Source organism: Callithrix jacchus, chromosome 2 (assembly GCF_049354715.1).
Source record: "Callithrix jacchus isolate 240 chromosome 2, calJac240_pri, whole genome shotgun sequence".
In the NCBI taxonomy this organism is placed as follows: domain Eukaryota; kingdom Metazoa; phylum Chordata; class Mammalia; order Primates; family Cebidae; genus Callithrix; species Callithrix jacchus.
The window spans coordinates 196343506-196363549 of NC_133503.1; the positions used below are offsets into that span (position 1 = coordinate 196343506).

Sequence of the window (20044 nt, forward strand, 5' to 3'; positions counted from 1 at the left end):
TAGTCTTAAAACCTGCTGACAGATAAAATTAATATTGTCTTTGTATAAATAATAATTTTATCTAATGGACTTCATTTATTTTTACTGTTCCTCCAGGCTATCTGGAACTAAACAAGGGGAAAAAAGCAAAAGTGTAATAACAATTCCCTTTGAAGAGAGGTATAAAAGAAGGTCGCTGGAGCCAAACCATTATCGAAATGTATAAAATAGTTTAATGTTTGCTTTTTTCCTTTTTATATCATGAGGTCCTTTTATATAGCCATAAAATTCCATCTCCTCTGAGTTCAGATATGATGAAAATCTATGGGCAACAAAGCTAACTTCTTCAATTACCTGAAGGTGGCAGTGAGTGCTGTTTCTGGACTTTAAGGTGGTTGGTGTTTCAGTAACACATTCCTAAAAATATTTCCCCAATTCTTTATGACAAACATCTTTTGGCTGAAACTTGGCAATCAAGACACATGGATTAAAATAATATAAAAAGATCTCGTTGTTTAAAAGTGCACTATAAACATGGCGGATGTGACGTATTTGTTGAACATCCTGATTCTCTTATGGGCTCAGTGTAATAAGAAGACACCTTGAATTTCACTGTATTTCCCAAAGAATAGAATGTTCAATTCTTGTTTTGAAAAAGATTAGAAGAATCTATTTACTTGAACATTGCATTAACTTGAGTTTATTGTTTTATTGATTCTTTGTTTAATTCCACTTCCTGCACTGTACCTAGAATATCTGAGATAACAGCAAGAAAAGAGCATAGATTCGTTTAATACATTCCTTCTAGTCCTGCACACACAGGGGCTTTTGTTCTCCTGGGTTGTTTATTCCTGCTTCATTGAACTCTCCAACTTGAACATCTTTAAAGATCAGCTTCTATATTCCCCCATTCAGGAGGATTTCTTCCTTCCTCTTTGTTTCCCAATGATTTTACTTCTAGTCTTACTTCTATTTCATAAATATAAAGAGATTTTCCTTTGACTACTCTGAGCTGTGATCTGGGAGTACTGGGGCTCCTTCATCCTTGCTCCTGTCTTGGAGAGCTGTACCTTGTCCACAAAAGAAATCCTACAATATAGCTGGATTAATATGGATTAAGGACACCCTGATGACTCTGCCTGTTTTCGTGCCTTAGGTTCTTCCCTGATTATTTTCTCTAGAGACAAGACTATGCTCCTGGTCTGGGGGTGATTCAGGCCATGTGACCTTATGGCCACAAGTATGTGATTTTAGAAGCTTGAACAGGGAGGTCAGGCTCTACAACAAGCAGCCAGAGGTAACAGGACCCGTCTCGATGTGGCCTGTCACTGCACCTTTGGTCGCACATGCTCTGTTTAATCTCTTTGAGCCATAGCTTTCTCAGCTACAAAGAGGGAAGAGAGACTAAATGATTTCTCTCTCTTCTTACACCTTCCTAATTCTGGGAGTCCTTGACTCATTTCTTGTCTCAGAGGTACCAAGGCCCTAAGCCACCTCACAGTGGGCTAACTCAGTGGCAGGGGATGGGTGAATTACAGGTGGCCCGGAGGATACTAGCTCTGTTTTCTCCGATTCATTCAGGCAGCCAGTCAGTTCAGCATGTTGGAGCACATACACTTGGCATTGGAACTATGTGTAGATTGTTTACAATAAAAAGGATAAGCAAAACGTAATCAAGACTTAGAAACACAAAAGGCCTGAGTCTATCCAAGGCAGCCTTTCATGAGGAAGCAGTGACACGGCAGGCACTTTAACGTCCATCTGGTTTCTGGAGAGGAGCTGCCACTGTGGCCGGTGTCAGCCACTATGGTGTGATCATGGAAGACAGTCTGGATCTGGAGTAGTGGGGGATTCGGCAGGGGAGGGGCTCATGGCCTCAGCAAGGGTGGAGACGTGGTTACCCAGTGAGAAGGCTGCCGACACTGGCGAGGCCAGAGGGGCCACAGGGAAGGTCTTGCAGTGTGAGTAGTGGAGAAGGATTAAGAAGGCGCTAACTCTCAGCTGTTCCTGGAAGAGCGTATTTTCTTGAAAGGCAGAAGCTGAATCCTGAGTTTTTGAATAGGCAGGACTATTTACTGGGCAGCAGCTGACAATCACGCACTAGACCACATCGTTGGCTATGACAGGGTGTGTAGGGTATGGCTTCTGGCTTGATTTGTTTGGTGGAATGATTCTTTAGTAGTTCTGCTGCATTCAGTCTGGGAGGGGACTCTAGTTTCCGGGTGAGCAGTTCATCTGATCCACTGAAATAGAGCTAAGAAATGGAACAAACAAATGCAAAAACATTTCAAAAGCACGTTCCAACCCCTTCTTTTGCAAATCCTGGATGTTTGTGTTTTTGATATTATAACAAACTGTAACTGTTTCTAATTAAGAGACACACATGCAGCAATTGCCTCTACTGTTAGCTTCAGCTTTTTGGTACTAAGGGTGGTCCTGGTGTGGCATGCATGGGGCAGGACTTCCTGAGACCACCTCACTGGGTCAGCTCACTCACCTGATTTCTTTGTCCTCTTCCAAAGGAAGTCTCTAATGCCATCAAGTAGGGGATGGGCCTAGGAGGGGTTCTGGGTTGTACCAACAGATTAGGACACATCCATCTTTATGATAGGGCTGTGGCTCTGAAGCCACCCAGCCTCCTCTGAAAAGTACATTAAGCTAATGTTGGATCTGCTTTTACTAATAACTGGTTAGATACTGTTCCCTAAGCAAAACTCCTCATGTTAGCTTTTATTCCTTTGGTTTCTTTTTCATCTGACAGCATTTTTTTTCCTAAAAGGAACAGTTATTTTCTCTCCCCAAAACCTATTCATTTTCAGTTGCAGCGTGGGATTGAATGGGATATGTTATTTATTGCACAAACACCTCTACATAGAGTTGCACTTATTTAGATCGAGCTTATAGAGAGATCCTCCTACATCAGGAAACTAAAAGAAGGTTTAGGGGTTTTGGGGGGTTTGAAGTAGATGCACTACAAATGCTTATATGTGGTTGCCCAAATTGGCTTTCTATAATAAAACTTCATATTGGCAAAATCATTTGTTTCGTATTAACTCACGTAATATATTTTTATTTTTCTAGAGTTGGAAGAATGATATTAGAACAGCTTTGATCCTTTGAAAATTCCTTCATCATGTATTTCCCAAAGGGAGCACATAGTTATAATTAACAGGACTTTCATATTTCTTTGAAATTTTGCTTGAATGACTCAACACAAAATTCAGTTTGGTGATTTATATAAGCATATTTTGAATAATCTTTTAAGTCATGACAGCTTGTTTAACTTCCAAAGAGGAAAGTTATGTACGTATGTTTTCATGTGTCTGTCTATCTATCTATCTATCTATCTATCTATCTATCTATCTATCATCTATCTACCTACCTACCTACCTATCTACCTACCTACCTACCTGTCTGTCTGACTGTCTATCTATCTATCTATCTATCTATCTATCTATCTATCTATCTATCTATCATCTATCTACCTACCTACCTATCTACCTACCTACCTGTCTGTCTGACTGTCTATCTATCTATCTATCTATCTATCTATCTATCTATCATCTATCTACCTACCTACCTACCTACCTACCTACCTGTCTGTCTGTCTATTGCAGAAATTCTCGACCAGGGGCAATTTGGCAGTATCTGGAGACAATTTTGGTTGGTGCAAAGTTGGTGGGGGGGTGCTACTGGCTCTAGTGGGTACAGGTCAGGGATACTGCTAAATGCACAGAAGAGCCCAGAACAAGGAATTATATGACTAATAAATCAATAGCCCTGAGCTTGAACACTAAAAGCCCTGGTATAAATGTGTTCCTCCCACTCCACTGAGAGGCAAGAACTCCATGATTCAGTGGAAGATGGGCCTGCTGAGTCCAGGAAGAAGGGGCCTGCTATTTAGAGCTGAGTCTATTTAGAGTAAAAGCCTCTTCAAGGAGTTAGCCTTTGACGGTAAGTTGCTCAGAAAAGCCCACGTCTCTGCGTGAAGACTATGAATGCCCTTCCCTGTCACTTTGCCATGATGACAGTTTGCAGTATGTTTATTTTAAGAAAAAAGGTAATATGTTATAGTCTGAAAATTATAAACCTCGAAAAATTACCTGTTCTTTCCTAACATGACAAACATGTCATTTCAGCTCGTCACCCTCAAACTACGTGTTTCATTTTAGCTGCTCATTCTCTCTATGTGTCATTTCCACTCTTTTCTAATCGTTGCTTTCCAAATCCAAGGAAAGAGGGTTTCAGACACTTGTGTTATTTTTTTCTTCCTCACATTCAGGAGGCAAAGATGTTAGGGCTTCTAACAGCCTGGATGACATATTATAAATAAAGGACAGTTTCAGTCACAAGCTGGTCTGGACCATGTGCTTCTTCGGTAGCAGAAGGGGAATCTATGTTGTCTTAGATGTGCACGTTGAAAAACGATGTGTAAGAATAAAAATTGCTCTTAGCTCCTAGTTGGTTTGCACTCCGTACTGAAGATAAAGGCAGGGCAGTGCTCCAGTCCATCTCCATGATGACTTGCTGCCTGCTCTGGGTGGCTGTCAGGTGCCAGGCATGAGTGTGAGTGCTTGGCGTCATGCTTACTACAGAGCTAGCTTGTATTGAGGGTTGATTGTCACTTTGTCATCCTTCCCATCTTATCTTTACCATTTCGGATCTGTTTTGATGTGGGACTGTGATAATTTACTTGAACTGATATGAGTGTCCCAAACCTCCTTGCTTTGAATAGAATGAAATCACATTGAAAGAGCCCTAACAGTGTTATTTTATTTTGAGATACATCAGTTGATGAAATTTCATATTTAAGTCTCAGGTCCAAGGCTCAGGAAAGATAGCTGCTTCATCTGGTTACTTTAGACTGGAGTTCGACAGCAGCGTCCCGTTTTGCACACTGTAACTCCTTTTCAGAAGTGAAAATCATACTGTTAATGTTATAACCCAGGTACAATGAGTATTTGCTCATCCACTGTTGATTACAGTGCTCTGAGCTTGGGCAGGGATTGTGGGCTGGTGGACACCTGAGCCTCTGGCTCCCCATTTGCCTCCCTAGCCCATCCTCCACCTTCATGCTCAGTGTCTCTTGTTCCTACAGAAGCCATTCTCTTGCCTGGTCTTGATTTGCAGTCCCATTATCTATTTCCCTGCCCAACCTGAACGTTTGGGTCAATGGGAATGTTGTAGAATTCCTTCCATTCTTAAGGACTCCAACCTACTGCCTGCTCGGAAGTTCTCGGGCCTGGTGAGTCCCGTACTTGGCTTCCTTATATTCACTCCCTGGTCCCTGCTGGTAAGTGCAATAGGCCTTACCTCATGCTCCTCGGTTCCTTTGCAAATTCATACATGCATAGAGCTTTGTATGCAGTTGGCACTCTGTAAGTATTGAGTGAATGAGAGACTCTAAACTCAGCAGGACCTTCAGGTTTCTAGTCAGGTTTAATCATATTGAGCCAACTTCTATGAAATTAACCCATAATTTTTCTACTCTTCAATTTCAAAATTTCAGTGATCATGGCTTTATCCTTCCTCATTGCTTTGACTCAAAAAATACAGACTGTGAAATTTGATACACCCTCAAATCTATGTTTTCTTTATCTTGAAATCTCACCATTTGTTCAGGCGGTAAGCACGCCTCTTTAAAGAAGGCCTGTTTCCTCCCTTTCACTTTCTTTACTGGGACCCTGATAGCTTCCCACCTCAGTTTTCTCTGGATTTTCTTCTAGTTCCTCTCTATTTTATTTACTTATTTATTATTATTATTTTTAGAGACAAAATCTTCCTCTGTTGCCTAGGCAGGAACCCTGTGGCCCCTTCTTAGCTTTCTGCAGCCTTCAGCTTCTGGGCTAATGCAGTCGTCCTGCTTCAGCCACCCAAGTAGCTAAGACTACAGGCACACACTACTATGCCTGGCTAATTTTTACTTATTTTATTTTATTTTTTGTAGAGATGAAATCTCACTATATTGCCCAGACTGGTCTCAAACTCCTGACTTCAGGTGATCCACCCGCCTTGGCCTCCCAAAGTGCTGGGATTACAGACATGAGCCACCGTGCCCAACCAAGTGTCTTAAACTTAATGTGCACAAAACAAAATGATCCTATTCTCACCTAAACAAAATCCATCTGTTGATTATCCTGTTAAAATGAATGGCATCACTATTCTTGAAGTCACATTTTCTGTCGAAAGTTCATCTATGTCTCTTAGCTCTGTGTTTCCAAAATTTAGCAAATTATAACAACTACTCTTTTATTATATTTTGCAATTTTGGGGTCAGGAATTTGGGCAGTGTTCAGCTAAGAGATTTCTCTGCTCTCATGACATCTACTGAAGTTACCCAGTGGGTTTCAGCTTTACTCATGGCTGGAGTATTGGGCTCATGGGTGACCTGTCAACTACAGCACCTAAATGTGTTCTCTCTAACATGGCCGTCTCAGGGTAGTTGGGCTTCTGACCTAGTGTCTCAATGTCTTAAAGAATGTGTTCTCTCTAACATGGCGGTCTCAGGGTAGTTGGGCTTCTGACCTAGTGTCTCAACGTCTTAAAGAATGTGTTCTCTCTAACATGGCGGTCTCAGGGTAGTTGGACTTCTGACCTAGTGTCTCAACGTCTTAAAGAATGTGTTCTCTCTAACATGGCCGTCTCAGGGTAGTTGGGCTTCTGACCTAGTGTCTCAACGTCTTAAAGAATGTGTTCTCTCTAACATGGCCGTCTCAGGGTAGTTGGGCTTCTGACCTAGTGTCTCAACGTCTTAAAGAATGTGTTCTCTCTAACATGGCCATATCAGGGTAGTTGGGCTTCTGACCTAGTGTCTCAACGTCTTAAAGAATGTGTTCTCTCTAACATGGCCATCTCAGGGTAGTTGGGCTTCTGACCTAGTGTCTCAATGACTTAAAGAATGTGTTCTCTCTAACATGGCCGTCTCAGGGTAGTTGGGCTTCTGACCTAGTGTCTCAACGTCTTAAAGAATGTGTTCTCTCTAACATGGCCGTCTCAGGGTAGTTAGGCTTCTGACCTAGTGTCTCAATGTCTTAAAGAATGTGTTCTCTCTAACATGGCCGTCTCAGGGTAGTAGGGCTTCTGACCTAGTGTCTCAATGTCTTAAAGAATGTGTTCTCTCTAACATGGCCGTCTCAGGGTAGTTAGGCTTCTGACCTAGTGTCTCAACGTCTTAAAGAATGTGTTCTCTCTAACATGGCCGTCTCAGGGTAGTTGGGCTTCTGACCTAGTGTCTCAATGTCTTAAAGAATGTGTTCTCTCTAACATGGCCGTCTCAGGGTAGTTAGGCTTCTGACCTAGTGTCTCAATGTCTTAAAGAATGTGTTCTCTCTAACATGGCCGTCTCAGGGTAGTTGGGCTTCTGACCTAGTGTCTCAATGTCTTAAAGAATGTGTTCTAAGAGACAGGAAGCAGCTTTTAGGGCCTGGGCTTGGAAACTGGCACAACATGTCTTCTGCTGTATTCAGATGAGCAGAGCAGTCACTGAGCCAGCCCAGATTCCAGGTGGGGAACACAGACCCACCCCTCGGTGGGAGGAATGGCAGACTCTGTGGCCATCTTTAATTTGCCGTACTTTATGGCAAAGTCATTGTGTACTGAGTTTGCCTTTTTATTCACACTGACACCCCCGAAGTGACTGTTTCATTTATTTCTCTTTTTAACTATGGAAGTGGCTTCAAATGGACTTCTTCGTTTCTGTGCTCTCATCTGACTAATTTCGTAGGTACGCTATCATGAGAATAATATTATTAATGTTAATAAGAGCGTCTAACATAGTTGCTTGTTGCTGAAAAGACCTCACACCATAGTGCAGTTTGCCTTCCAAGTCTTAACCTCTGCAAGCTCTTCCCACGACTTCTCTTTAAATTTCCTGGATCAAGTACAGCAAACCATTCCCAAAACATGTTACTTACGTCTTCCTCTTGCCCTTCCAATGCGCCTTTTCATCCTCTTCCCTGGGGAAGGAATGTGCTTCCAGGAACCTCCATCTGTCGAAATCCTCTTTATCCTCCAGCGTTGTACTCACACTTGAACTCCTGCGTGGACCCTCTTTGTAGCAGTCCTACTCTCCCTTGACTCCCACAGCACTCTCGTTCTTTATAAGGCTTGCTAATAGCTTGGATTATAGTTATTTTTACAGGCCTATATTACTTTAATGCTTGTTAATCATTTAAATTGTTCATAATCTTTACAGTTTCCCAGCATAGTACTTTTATTTTACCCAGTCAGTGCTTGATACAGATTTTATTTGATTCACACTTGATCGCCAGCCAGTTATTTTGCAGGCAGATTATCTACAATTTTAAAAGGTTATTCTGCATCACTAAATACAGAATTTACCAAATCGTGATGCTTTTTCAAAAGTTGGGTAGCATGATACTCATCAATTTAGTAGTAAAAGACAACGGCTGTGGCCTTCTTAAAAATATGTCCGTTAAATGTTTCAAAGGGATGGGCAGGTATTTGTAGGGTTTCCACATATAGATCTGTGTTTGTACAAGGGGGTAGGACAGGTGGCCAAGGGAAACCAGCCGATCCCAACTATTAATCCACATTCCTGAGGAGTGACTGTGATGGCAGTATAGGCAGTATAGCTTAAACCTGAATGTTTCTCACTTTACAACAAATGGGCTACGTCATGCAATTATTGGGAGAAAGAAAGGTCTGTATTGAGACACATGCACTCATCTATGCATTCATACACAGCCTGGTGCATGACCTAGAAAAATGTGCTGGTTTAAGCTCTCCAGGCTCTCCTCTGTCTCCACAAAGTGTAACCTTGAAGTTAGTGAGGAGTTTTACCAGAAGACCACCCATCAGAAAATGAACTCACGGCCATCTGATTCTTCTGTTTTGTGTGTTTTAGGCACTTTCCACACATGAGGGGAAGAAGAGCTTCTGTCTAGAAGACACGTGCCCAGAGTCAGACGCCCCTTGCCCACCATGAAGGGAACCTGTGTTATAGCATGGCTGTTTTCAAGCCTGGGGCTATGGAGACTCGCCCGCCCAGAGGCCCAGGGCGAGACTCAGTGCCAGAGAGCCGAGCACCCGGTCATCTCCTATAAAGGTAAGGGACCAGCACGCACTGAGTGCAAAGCCATCATCTAAATGCACATTCTGTATTTAGTGATGGAGGATAATAGAGCAGCGCAAATGCTGTAGAATCCAGCGACTCTTGTTTTAGACATAGTTTAAAATAAAAGTAAAAATACAAAAGCCTTTATCATTGGAATTTCATATCCAGAAACTGATCACTACCTCAAGAAGGATTTGGACAGGGGTTACCAAGGTAGAAAATCTCACTATTTCTGGTCACCTTTATTTAACAAGTACTGTAGCCCTCCCAGGTGTTTGAACCAGAAGATAAAAATGTGACCATAAAAATAACAAGGAAACCAAGGAAAGCCTAAAATTCTTCACTGTGGCATTTTCCCGCGAAGCCTTCATCTTGCCACAAACTTACCCCTCTGTTTCCAACTAGCATTGCGTGGCAGCAGAACTGTTTTAATGTCCCAAATATCTCTATGGATTGGTGGGATTAAATAATGAATCTGCATATCCACTCATTTATTCTTTCATTCATTGAAATTTATTTAGGGTCCTTCACACCAAGGGGACTCAATCATTCATAGTAGAAAAGAAAATAGACTTTGTCCCTGTCCTCAAAAAATTGTATTATCAGGCTGAATATGGTGAATCAGACATTGTATTTTAGTAATTCATGCACCAAGTGGTTTTCTATTTTGTTGCTTTTTAAACTTTGCATGCCCCACACTTCACCAGTTCATGGCCTAGCCCCACCCTTCTTTTCCTCTAAAGTTTCACTCATGCTTCGTCTCATACCCACTAAGTTATTTTGGAGAAAATTCACAAAATCATATAATTTTATACATAAGATTTCAGTTTAGAATGCTCAAAGATAAGGAATTCAGTACTGTTATCACCATAAGTAAAAAGTGATTTCATGACATATCAAACACCCAGTGGGCGTTGGGAGATTTTTCATACATTGTTAGGCACCTTTTTGCTAACAGTTAAGTCCTACCAGGGTTTAAATGAATTCCATACAATACCATCGGTTGGTATATTTCTTGAGTCTCTTAATATTTTACTTTTATTTCATACCCTTTGCAAATTAATTTTTACAGAAACCAAATTCTTTGTCCTGGGCGGTTTCTGACAGTCTGGATTTTGCTCATGGCATTCCGATTGTGTGGTTCAAATGTTCTTCTGGGCCAGGCGCAGTGGCTCACGCCTGTAATCCCAGCACTTTGGGAGGCCGAGGCGGGTGGATCACGAGGTCATGAGATCGAGACCATCCTGGTCAACATGGCGAAACCCCGCCTCTACTAAAAATACAAAAATTAGCTGGGCATGGTGGTGCGTGCCTGTAATCCCAGCTACTCGGGAGGCTGAGGCAGGAGAATTGCCTGAACCCAGGAGGCGGAGGTTGTGGTGAGCCGAGATCGCGCCATTGCACTCCAGCCTGGGTAAGAAGAGCAAAACTCCGTCTCAAAAAAAAAAAACAAAAACAAATATGCTTCTGTCCCAAAGATGTCTGTAAGTCCCTAGTAATCTCAAGACGCCTACTGAGATGACATCTAGGTTTGGATCTTTTAGCCTTGACTGTGCCATGGGTAGTGCTAGGTACATCCTTCAGGAAGCAGAGCATATTCAGCTGGGAAACAATCAGTCATTGATGATCACTGCCTCAATCTACTGATTCACCCATGGGTAAAACTGGGGTTTTCTCATTTTATTCTTTTCTCCATTTAGTGGTTAGAATACTTCTATATAAACTATGCTTCCTTCAACAACTCTTTCAATATCCTGAAGGTACACCTTGTGCAGAAAAGGCCAAATAAATGGTCCCTGCTGCCACCAATTTATATTTTTATTTTTAAAAATACACTAGTTGTTTGGTTCTTTAGCATGCCCCGGTAATTCATTTGTCATCCAAATGGGATGAAAAAGACATCACGTTTGCTTTTTCTTACTTTGATTATTTGAATTACTATGAATACATGAATTTCAGCCTATTTGATGCATTTTAATCCATGTAGCTTACATCCTTGTACATACATCCTGTAGCATTTGAAGCCCAGAGTAGCCTCTTGAGGGTGGCTTCTGGATTCTTCTGACCTCCATCCAAGTGTCTTTGAGAGCTTCTTTACTCTCTGGGTGGATGAGGTGTTCCTCTACGTTTTACCTGTTTCCTTCCATAGATCTGGAATCACTCATTTCTGGGTGCTTTAGCACTAAAGGTGCCCACATGTCTTCTCAGTGGACAGAGCTAAGAAGCATTTTTTTAGATATACCATGAGCTTCCCCTAGTGCTTCCAGTTCATCTCCAGGACTCAAGGGTCTTTGTTAACCTTTCCCATCTTAGGGTCTATTTCTTTCTTGCACAAAATCCCAAGTCTCTACAGACCAACCTAATTATTTCTTTGTCTTTTTTCTTTAGCACATACTCAGTCATTTTAGAATAACAGCTGCATACAACCCTGGTTGTTTTTGATTATTGAAAAATCTTTAAAATGACTTTTTTTTCTCTTTCTTTTGGTCTTCACAGTATATATATTTCACTGGGAAATTCTCACAAAATCACTGCTTGAAAATCGGTTGAAATAATTTCTTTCCATGTGGTTATGGCACCAACCCAAGACTCAGTTACTATCATTTGTTTAACTTTTTTTTTGACTTTTAGAAATTCGTAAAATTGACATTATTTTGCAGTGTTTCAAAGTCACATTATTAAAGCCAGGGGTCTTCAAAGGAATCTAGCTTTGCTCCTGTTTTCTGTATCCTGTTCTAGAACTCTTTTCTTCATTTAGCCTTTTACCTATATTTTATGGGTTAGGCTACTTGTAATAGAAGCAAAGCAACACAAATACACCTACAAATATATGTTTATACTCTCTTTTCTTAGATGAAAGGTGGTGCTTATATAGACTTCTGTCTGTGTAGCATTATTAGGCTAATGATATATGCTGGAGCCTACTCTGTAGAAGATTTATCTTTTTTTTTTTTTGTAGTTGCATCATTTCCACTATGTGATGAGCCTTAACCTCATTAAAATTCCTTATCGAGGGATGCTTAGGTTATTTTCTGTCATCTGTGACCATGGATACTGTTTCAATGAGTAGTTCCTCCTGTAAACATCAGTTAATATTTTTGCAAGTGTACCATTGGAAGAGATTTTTGGAATATGGATTTCTGGGTCAAACGGTGAATGCATATGTGGTCTTGTAGATGTTGCCCACTTCTCTTTCATAGAGAAGGCACCACTTTGTATTCTAGTTGCCCTGGATATGAATACCTGTTACTCTGCTGCCTTTCCTGCAGAGTATACCATCAGGCTTTGGGATTTGGGCCAAACTTTGTGCATAGATGGCATCTCAGTGTATTTTCACTTGCATATTTTAAATTCTGGGTGAAGAGTCAGTGAACATTTAAAAGAAGCCTTTGGTATACAGGGTCTTCGCTAGATATTGAGGAGATCAAGAAGACACATAGTTCCTATTGAAAGGGTTTAGACTATTTTTAGGAATGTGAACTTAAAGGACCATTACATAACATTCTGTCAAGGGTCCTAACAGGTGCCTATGCTGGGTGCTGCAGAGCCTAGGAGACGGGCTCTAAGCCCACATCCTGGGCTGTAGGATGGTGACTGAGGAAGGTTTCTAGGATAAGGTCGTGCCAGAGCTGCATCCCAAGTGATTGCTGGAAGGTGTTTATAAAACTTACGAAGTGAGAGGTTTCCAGGGAGAGGAACAGGGCAAGTGATAAGCCCTGAAGTGAGAGATGGAGCATTGCAGGTCCTGGGAAGCCTCACACACAGGAAGTCAGGACATCTTATTTTAAGATATGGAGGAGGAGGTAGAGGGCATGAGGCTCACTGGCAAGTGCGGAATAGGAGGTGCCTGGCATTGGCAGGCATCGGAACAAGTTTATCCTCTATGTGGAGGATGGCAAAATGCCAGCAGGGACAGCCCATTCTGAAGCTGCTACTGAGACCAACGGGAAGAGGAACTGCATTAAGAGAGGGGAGGCAGAAATGTAGAGAAGAGGTGGATTCTGGGATTGGAAAGGAGTGTGGTTGAGGATTCAGCGGATGTACAGCAGGAGTGAGAAGGAAGCCCTGAGTGCCGTCCCCACAGTCTTGGCTGTCAATTCCACATAGAATCAAGAAGAGAAAGCAGATGCAAGGGGTGTGGTGATTTTAGATGGAAAAGGCTGAGCTCCCATGAGCCACCAGATGGAATTATCCAGTTGAGAGGGAGCCTTCCTGAGAACCAAGAAAAGGGATATGTTCAAGAGGGCAGTGTCCAGCAGAGCACCGGCTACTGCAGTGTTCAAGGTAGGTGTGTGCCAGAAGGAAGAGTCACACACTTGCCCTGATTTTCCTGGGGCTTTCCTGATTGCTTATGTTCTGGAAAGCCAGGGCAGTTGGTCATTCTCTGAGAAATTCCATCAGCAGTACTGTCTTAGCTGCTTAGGGCTGCTGTAACAAATGACTGCACACTGGATGGCTTAAAACAACCTAATAGTCTCTTCTCACAGTTCTGGGGGCCAGAAGTTCAAAATCACCGTGTTTGCAGGTCTGTGTTCTCCCTGAAGCCTCTAGGGAAGAACTATTCTCTGCTTCCTCCTCGCTTCTTATGGCTGCCAGCAGGGTTTGGCATTCCTTGGCTCATGGATGCATCACTTGTCTCTTAGGCTGTAGTCTCATGGCGTCCTCCCTCTCTGTTCCTGTCTGTTTGCCCTCTCCTCTTTTTATAAGGATAGAAGTCACGTTGAACTTAGGGCTAACCCTAATCTAGTGTGACCTCATCTTAAACAATTAATCTGGAAAGGTGCTGTTCCCACACACGGTCACGTTCACAGATACCTGTAGTTAGGATTTCAGTGTATCTTTAGGGAGGACACATCAAAGGCAGCATGTCTCAGAGCAGGTTCAGCGCAGGGTTGGGGGAAGAAACCAGATGGTGATGTGTCAGGGGATACATCAGAGGTTAGGGACAAGATGAAAGATATAAAAGGAGAGAATTCGTGTCAGCCACACAGGGACATGAGGTCAGGGAACAGCTTTTAAAAGAGCATGACTTAACCATCCTCAAATGGCGATGGGAAGGAATGAGGTGAAGAACGGGGCTAAAGAGAGAAGAGAGGAGGAGATGATTGGTTAGTCAGAGTCCCCGGTGCTGTAGGAGGGGACAGGAACTGGGAACAGGTGCCTAGTTAGGTTATAGGAAGCCCACTCCACCTCCAGTGAGCCTGGAGGGCAGGAGGCCAAAGCACCCAGGATGCAGGCGAGCTCGTGGGCGGGGCTGGATGCGGGAGAGGAGGGAGTTCCTGAGGCTCTGTCTTGGCTGAAGAGGAGCAGCCAAGCCCCAGGCCAAGAGCACAGGGTCTTAGGAAGGAAGTCCTACACACACACACACACATACACACACACACACACACACACACACGATGTCTTGTATGTACACACACACACGATGTACACACACACGATGTCTTGTATGTACACACACAGACACATGATGTGATGTACCCACACACAATGTCTCATATGTACACACACACACACGATGTCGTGATGTACACACACACACATGTCTTGTATGTACACACACACATGATGTGATATACACACACAAGATGTCTTGTATGTACACACACGTGATGTGATGTACACACACATGATGTCTTGTGTGTACACACACAGACATACACATGATGTGATGTACACACACACGATGTCTTGTATGTACACACACACGATGTGATGTACACACACACAATGTCTCATGTACACACACACGATATCATGATGTACACACACACGATGTCTTGTATGTACACACACATGATGTCTTGTATGTACACACACACACGATGTCTTATATGTACAAACACACAATGTCGTGATGTACACACACACACACACACACACACACACACACACACAGACACACACACACGATGTCTTGTGATGTTATAGGCCCAGTCAGGCCTTGAATGGCTCATGTTACAGCTGAACGAGCGGCCTCTGTGACTCCCCGTGAATACTTTTTTGTAAGGCACCGTTCAAGAAACTTTGAGAAAGTAGGATGAAACACTGATAAGGGAAAATAAAGGGAGAATGGGATAATCGCGACTTAAAATCCTGATTTCCATGTACATTTGAAACGTCATGATTTAGTATAACGCACTGGAGGCATTCGGCACAAGATGCTACTGAAGGCCTGGAGGCTAACAGAATGTCTTCATGAAATGCGGCATGTGTGGTCAGTCTTCACCTTTTCACCTGGCTGGGCAGAAGATGCTGGTAGGATCTTTTTTTTTTTTTTCCTGAACCTCTGTGAAATATTTGCCACTGCAGGCTCCTCCTGTCTAGTGGAGCTCATTGCACAACAAGCCTTAACAGCTTGCTGTGTTTGCAAGGTTACTTGCTTAACTGTGTTCTGGAATTTTATCCCTGATTGTGCAGTGGCTGCTAAAACACCCTGACCCGTTACAGACGCACCACTCACACATACATCCTTGTCATTTGCTTAAATGTCTATTCCAATAAAGGGGGAAAAAATAGTGACCCTTCAAGACAGCGTGTTTCTCAGCCTGCTTACTGGGTCTCATAACCATCTCTGAAATTAGTTTTAAATGTTTAATGCCTACTTAAGGCGATGTGCCATATTCTGCTTTTGTTTGTTTATTGATTAAAGCTTATTTAGTATGCTGGCTATTTAGAGAGCAGGCTTCTGTTATAGGAATGGGTTTGTGGGGAGCAATTTCACATTATTCACAGAGAAAGACCACCCGTGGTGTGAGTCATGCTGTACTCAGGCTTTCTTTGCTTGGGGCCTTCATATGACTGATTTGGAGGCCTTTTTTCAGGGTGTTAGCTGGCAGCATTTAGCATGGACGCCTGAGATTACTCCTGCCTGCAGAATCAGGCAGGGCCGTATTGATTTCCATTCCCAGGTCCCAGCGATCTTTATCTTTAACTCCTTGATGCTCCTATAGAGCGTCCTCCTACTTATGGATTTATTGATTGGCCTGAGAATTGTTCTGAAACTTTTGGAAGAGCTGCGTGGACTTGTGATAGAGGATTTGCAACATTTAGCTCCAGTGGTTTGGGGAGAGCATGGAGGGAATTGAAATGACTGTGCCGCGTGGGCAATCACCGGGCCTGGGCTGTGGGGTTGCAGTTGGTTTTCTGCTGCTTCCCTAGGGATCTTGGGTTTTAACAGCTGTCTTTATCCCCATACGTAGTCTTAGGTGATTGAAAAAGCAGTGACTGAAAATGGCCAATTAGGATTATAAACTTGGGTTGTATTCCCACACCGCAGTATGAATCATTATTTTTCATGGATCCTATACTTTCCTTTTGAAACATATCATTGTATGACATTACACTTATGTATGTGTTGCAAGCACTGCTTTGTTAAATGTTGACAGGAAGAATATCTGACACGTTTTGTAACTCTGAGTTGGCTCTTTGGCCCGAGCACCTCTCCTAGCCTAAGAGGCTCTTTCCACTGCTCTCTGTTGTGGCCACATGCGTATTACCTCTTGTCATCATAACTGCCCTTCTTGCCTGTTTTCCGGCCTCCTGCCACTCTTCTCTTCACCTCTGAGCTGTCTTGTGGGCCACTGGCATTGCTCAGGCTGCCACCTGCTTCTCCTGTGGCTGGAGAAGGTATACCATGGACTTTGTCAAGCCACAACAAACTGTAATAACGTCTCCGGAAATGAGGGGATGCTGGATGGGTAAAGGAGTTGTTTCTGTGCTAGGCTCCACGTGTGTTCACAGCTCCATGTGTGTGACATGGCTCCATGTATATGTGTCTTGGCTCCATGCACGTCCATTTCTCCATGCATGTGCCATCAGTGTGCCTCCCACAGCTCCATGTATGTGACATGGCTCCACACATGTGTCTCATGGCTCCATGCATGTCCATGTTTTCATACAGGTGTCATCTCTCTATGTGCTTCCCACAGCTTGATGTGTCCCATGGCTCCATGCATGTCTATGTCTTTATGCAGGTGTCGTCTTTCTATATGCCTCTCACAGCTCCACGTGTGTGACATGGCTCCACATGTGTATATCATGGCTCTATTCACGTCCATTTCTCCATACATGTGCCATCATTGTGCCTCCCACAGCTCAATGTGTCTCATGGCTCCACACATGTGTCTCATGGCTCCATGCATGTGACATGGCACCACGTGTTTTCCACAGCTCCATGCATGTCTCATGGCTGCATGCCTGTCTAAGGCTCCATGCATGTCCCATGGCTCTAGGCATATCTGTGTCTCTATGTGTCCGTGTATCCATGCATATCTCACTCCTCCATGTGTGTCCCTGGTTCCAGGCATGTTCACAACTCCTTGCATGTCCCATGGCTCCATGTGCGTCCCATGGTTCCATGCATGAGCCCATCTCCTTGTATGCACCATGGCTGAATGCATGTCCCACAGTTTCGTGCGTGTTCATGGCTTCATGCGTGTCCATGTCTCCATGGGTGTCCTGTGGCTCCATGTGTGTCCCATGATGCTCTGTTTCCTCTTGGGGTTTTGGCTCTCTGGTGTTTAATGCACCAAGCAGTTATGTGAAGTCATGGTACTGGCTGAGTTTAGCCTCTTCATTAGGATATAGAACCTCATTGCCACAGGAGTGACTGCACTAGAGGATTCCTCGAGTCCCTGTGAGATTCCAGAGGTTTCCGAGTCTGAATATATAAATCTTGGGTAAAATTGCTTCCAGTATTTCTCTCTGTTCATCTAGTCTCAGATCTACCACTCTGAACTTTAGAAATCATAAAGGTGTGCGATTGTATAATAATGTTATGCTTTCTCCAAGGAGGAATTAAGAACATTTATTTTAATTAAATATAGATAGCATGAAATTAATTTTAATAGTTAGTTTTAATGTTTTTATGTGAACCTGATTAACATATGGGAAGACAGTGCTAACTATTGAAAACTGTCTTGAACTCAGCATTTTCTCTGTAAACTAAAATTTACATAAACCAAGTGTGATTCTCACTTGTTTCACAGTAGGATATGACTTCTCCTCCTAAGAGTTTACTCACAGAGGAAACGTGCTGTTATGGATCCTTAAATATCCTTTGTTCCATGAATAATTTGTCTTTTCATTATCGTGCATATGACTGAATGTTTTATATGATGCAATGGCAAAATCACATGGGCAAAATATTCTAATCTATTTGTAAAGGAACCAGCTAAGGTATAACTACGTTGCCTGCTTTTTAAATTAAAACATGCATTTGGGGATACATTTCTGATTTTAAAGTATGTTGCTAGTTTTCTATCTGGAGAGATGAAATATTAAAAAAATGCTCTTCAATCCTATAATCTAGGTATGTAATGATTATTCATGAGTGGACAGAGATGCTAGAAGAAAATGCAGCCTATAATCACTATAAGTTATTAACAAAGAGAATCGGTTCTAATACTTAGACTGGGCTTTGATGTTGTTATTGATCTCTGGCTGATGAGAGCTGAGAGGGCCCCTGTTGTACATTTTTTATAAACAATAATTAGGCTCTGATGAACATGGTTTATTGAGTTTTCAAAATTATTAATAACCTTCCTGTTACTTTTGCATTCTAAGGCCACTAATGAAATAATTTACAGGATTGAATATTTATATTTTATCTTCAGATAAAATTTCAATTGTTTTTTGGTGGGTTTGTCTCAATAGGGAGATAGTTTTTGTTATTTTAAGTCTTTGCGAGGTTTGCTTTGTAAGTGAAGTTGCACAGTGCGATTGAGTTAAAACTGGGTATAAGAATTTGTAAAGTTGCTGTTAGAATTCTGATTTAAAATAGTGTTTCCATTTGGCCTCAAATGGTATGCTACTGTATTTTCTTTATCTAAGTATAACATAATTTTTCTAAGCATTAAATGGGAAATTCATCTATTTTTCATACTGAAGGTGGATAAAAATCTTACCCTTACTTAACGTACAGAGGAAGAGTTGGAGATTAAATGTGGGGTGAGTAAAATTAGGCAGTATTTTTCTTGGATTACGTTATCCTGTCCTCTCTTTATATCGGAACAATGAAAGCCACCGTGGTTACATTTGGGAGACAAAGCTTATGCCATCTCCAGCAGACAGCAGTGGTGATGTCTCTCTGTTACCAATACAGCAACAAAAAACATTGCATGAAGCTTTCTGAATCTTATCTAGTTTGGCTTATAATTTAATCAACACTTGACATTTTTATTGTCCAGAATGTTTTTTATCATTGACTAAGCAAGGGCCAAAAGGTAGACTCTAGGTGGAGTTATTCTTTAGTTTCTCTTTTGCTCCCTAGTTCCTTCATATGACTTAGGGGCATGTCTAATCACACATATTCCATGAGGGAGACAGTATTCTTAGTCGTAATTAAGGGCCCTGCTGGACTCGTGCTGTCATCCACAGTGATGTTGTTTGCTAAAGCACCAAAATGAATGGATTTCTCTAATCCCAGTGTAAAAAGTAGGGGTATCACTATTTGACCTATCCTACCTTGAAAATATGTGTAAGCGTGCCTTAGAGAGGCTGCAAACCCTGTTAACCAAAATCAATGAAGCAAGACCCTGACGCCAAGAACGGCTGAGCAGAGTGCTCATGGCGGCTCTGAGAAGGTGATTAACGACTGTCATTCCCATTTATATGTTTGATTTTTTTTTGTGCCACTCAATTCTCTGGCTTCAGCACAGAGCATTACATTGTTAAAGATGAAAGTAGATGTCCAGTTCATTAATAATTCAGTCACTATTGTGTGCTTATTATGTGCCAGAAATTGTTTTAGTTACTAGGGTTACCCCAGGAAGTAAAACAGAAGTAAATCTGGGCCTACAGTGAGTTTATATTTTATTAGGAGGGACAGACAATAATAAGGTATAGACATGTGGTAGAATTGGTTAAATAGTGATAAGGGCTGAGGAAAAATATAAGGCAGGGAATGGGTTAAGTGAAGGAAGGGGTTTGCAGTTTTCATCATGATAAGCAGGTATGCCCTCATTTAACTGTCTCCTCTATGCTCCA

General features: G+C 42.2%; 1 protein-coding gene across 23 annotated transcripts in view; it reads left to right on the forward strand.

Annotated features, from left to right (window-relative positions):
- SEMA5A (semaphorin 5A) overlaps positions 1-20044 on the forward strand; it is a 502689-nt gene that overhangs the window by 156477 nt on the left and 326168 nt on the right. For all 23 annotated transcript variants that reach the window (XR_013532366.1, XR_013532365.1, XR_013532367.1 and 20 more), the window contains one exon: positions 8846-9046. Coding sequence is in view for 14 of the 23 variants with exons in the window: in XM_035291785.3 (XP_035147676.3) it covers positions 8923-9046 (124 nt within the window). In the remaining 9 variants the exon portion in view is untranslated. The remainder of the gene's footprint in view (positions 1-8845; positions 9047-20044) is intronic.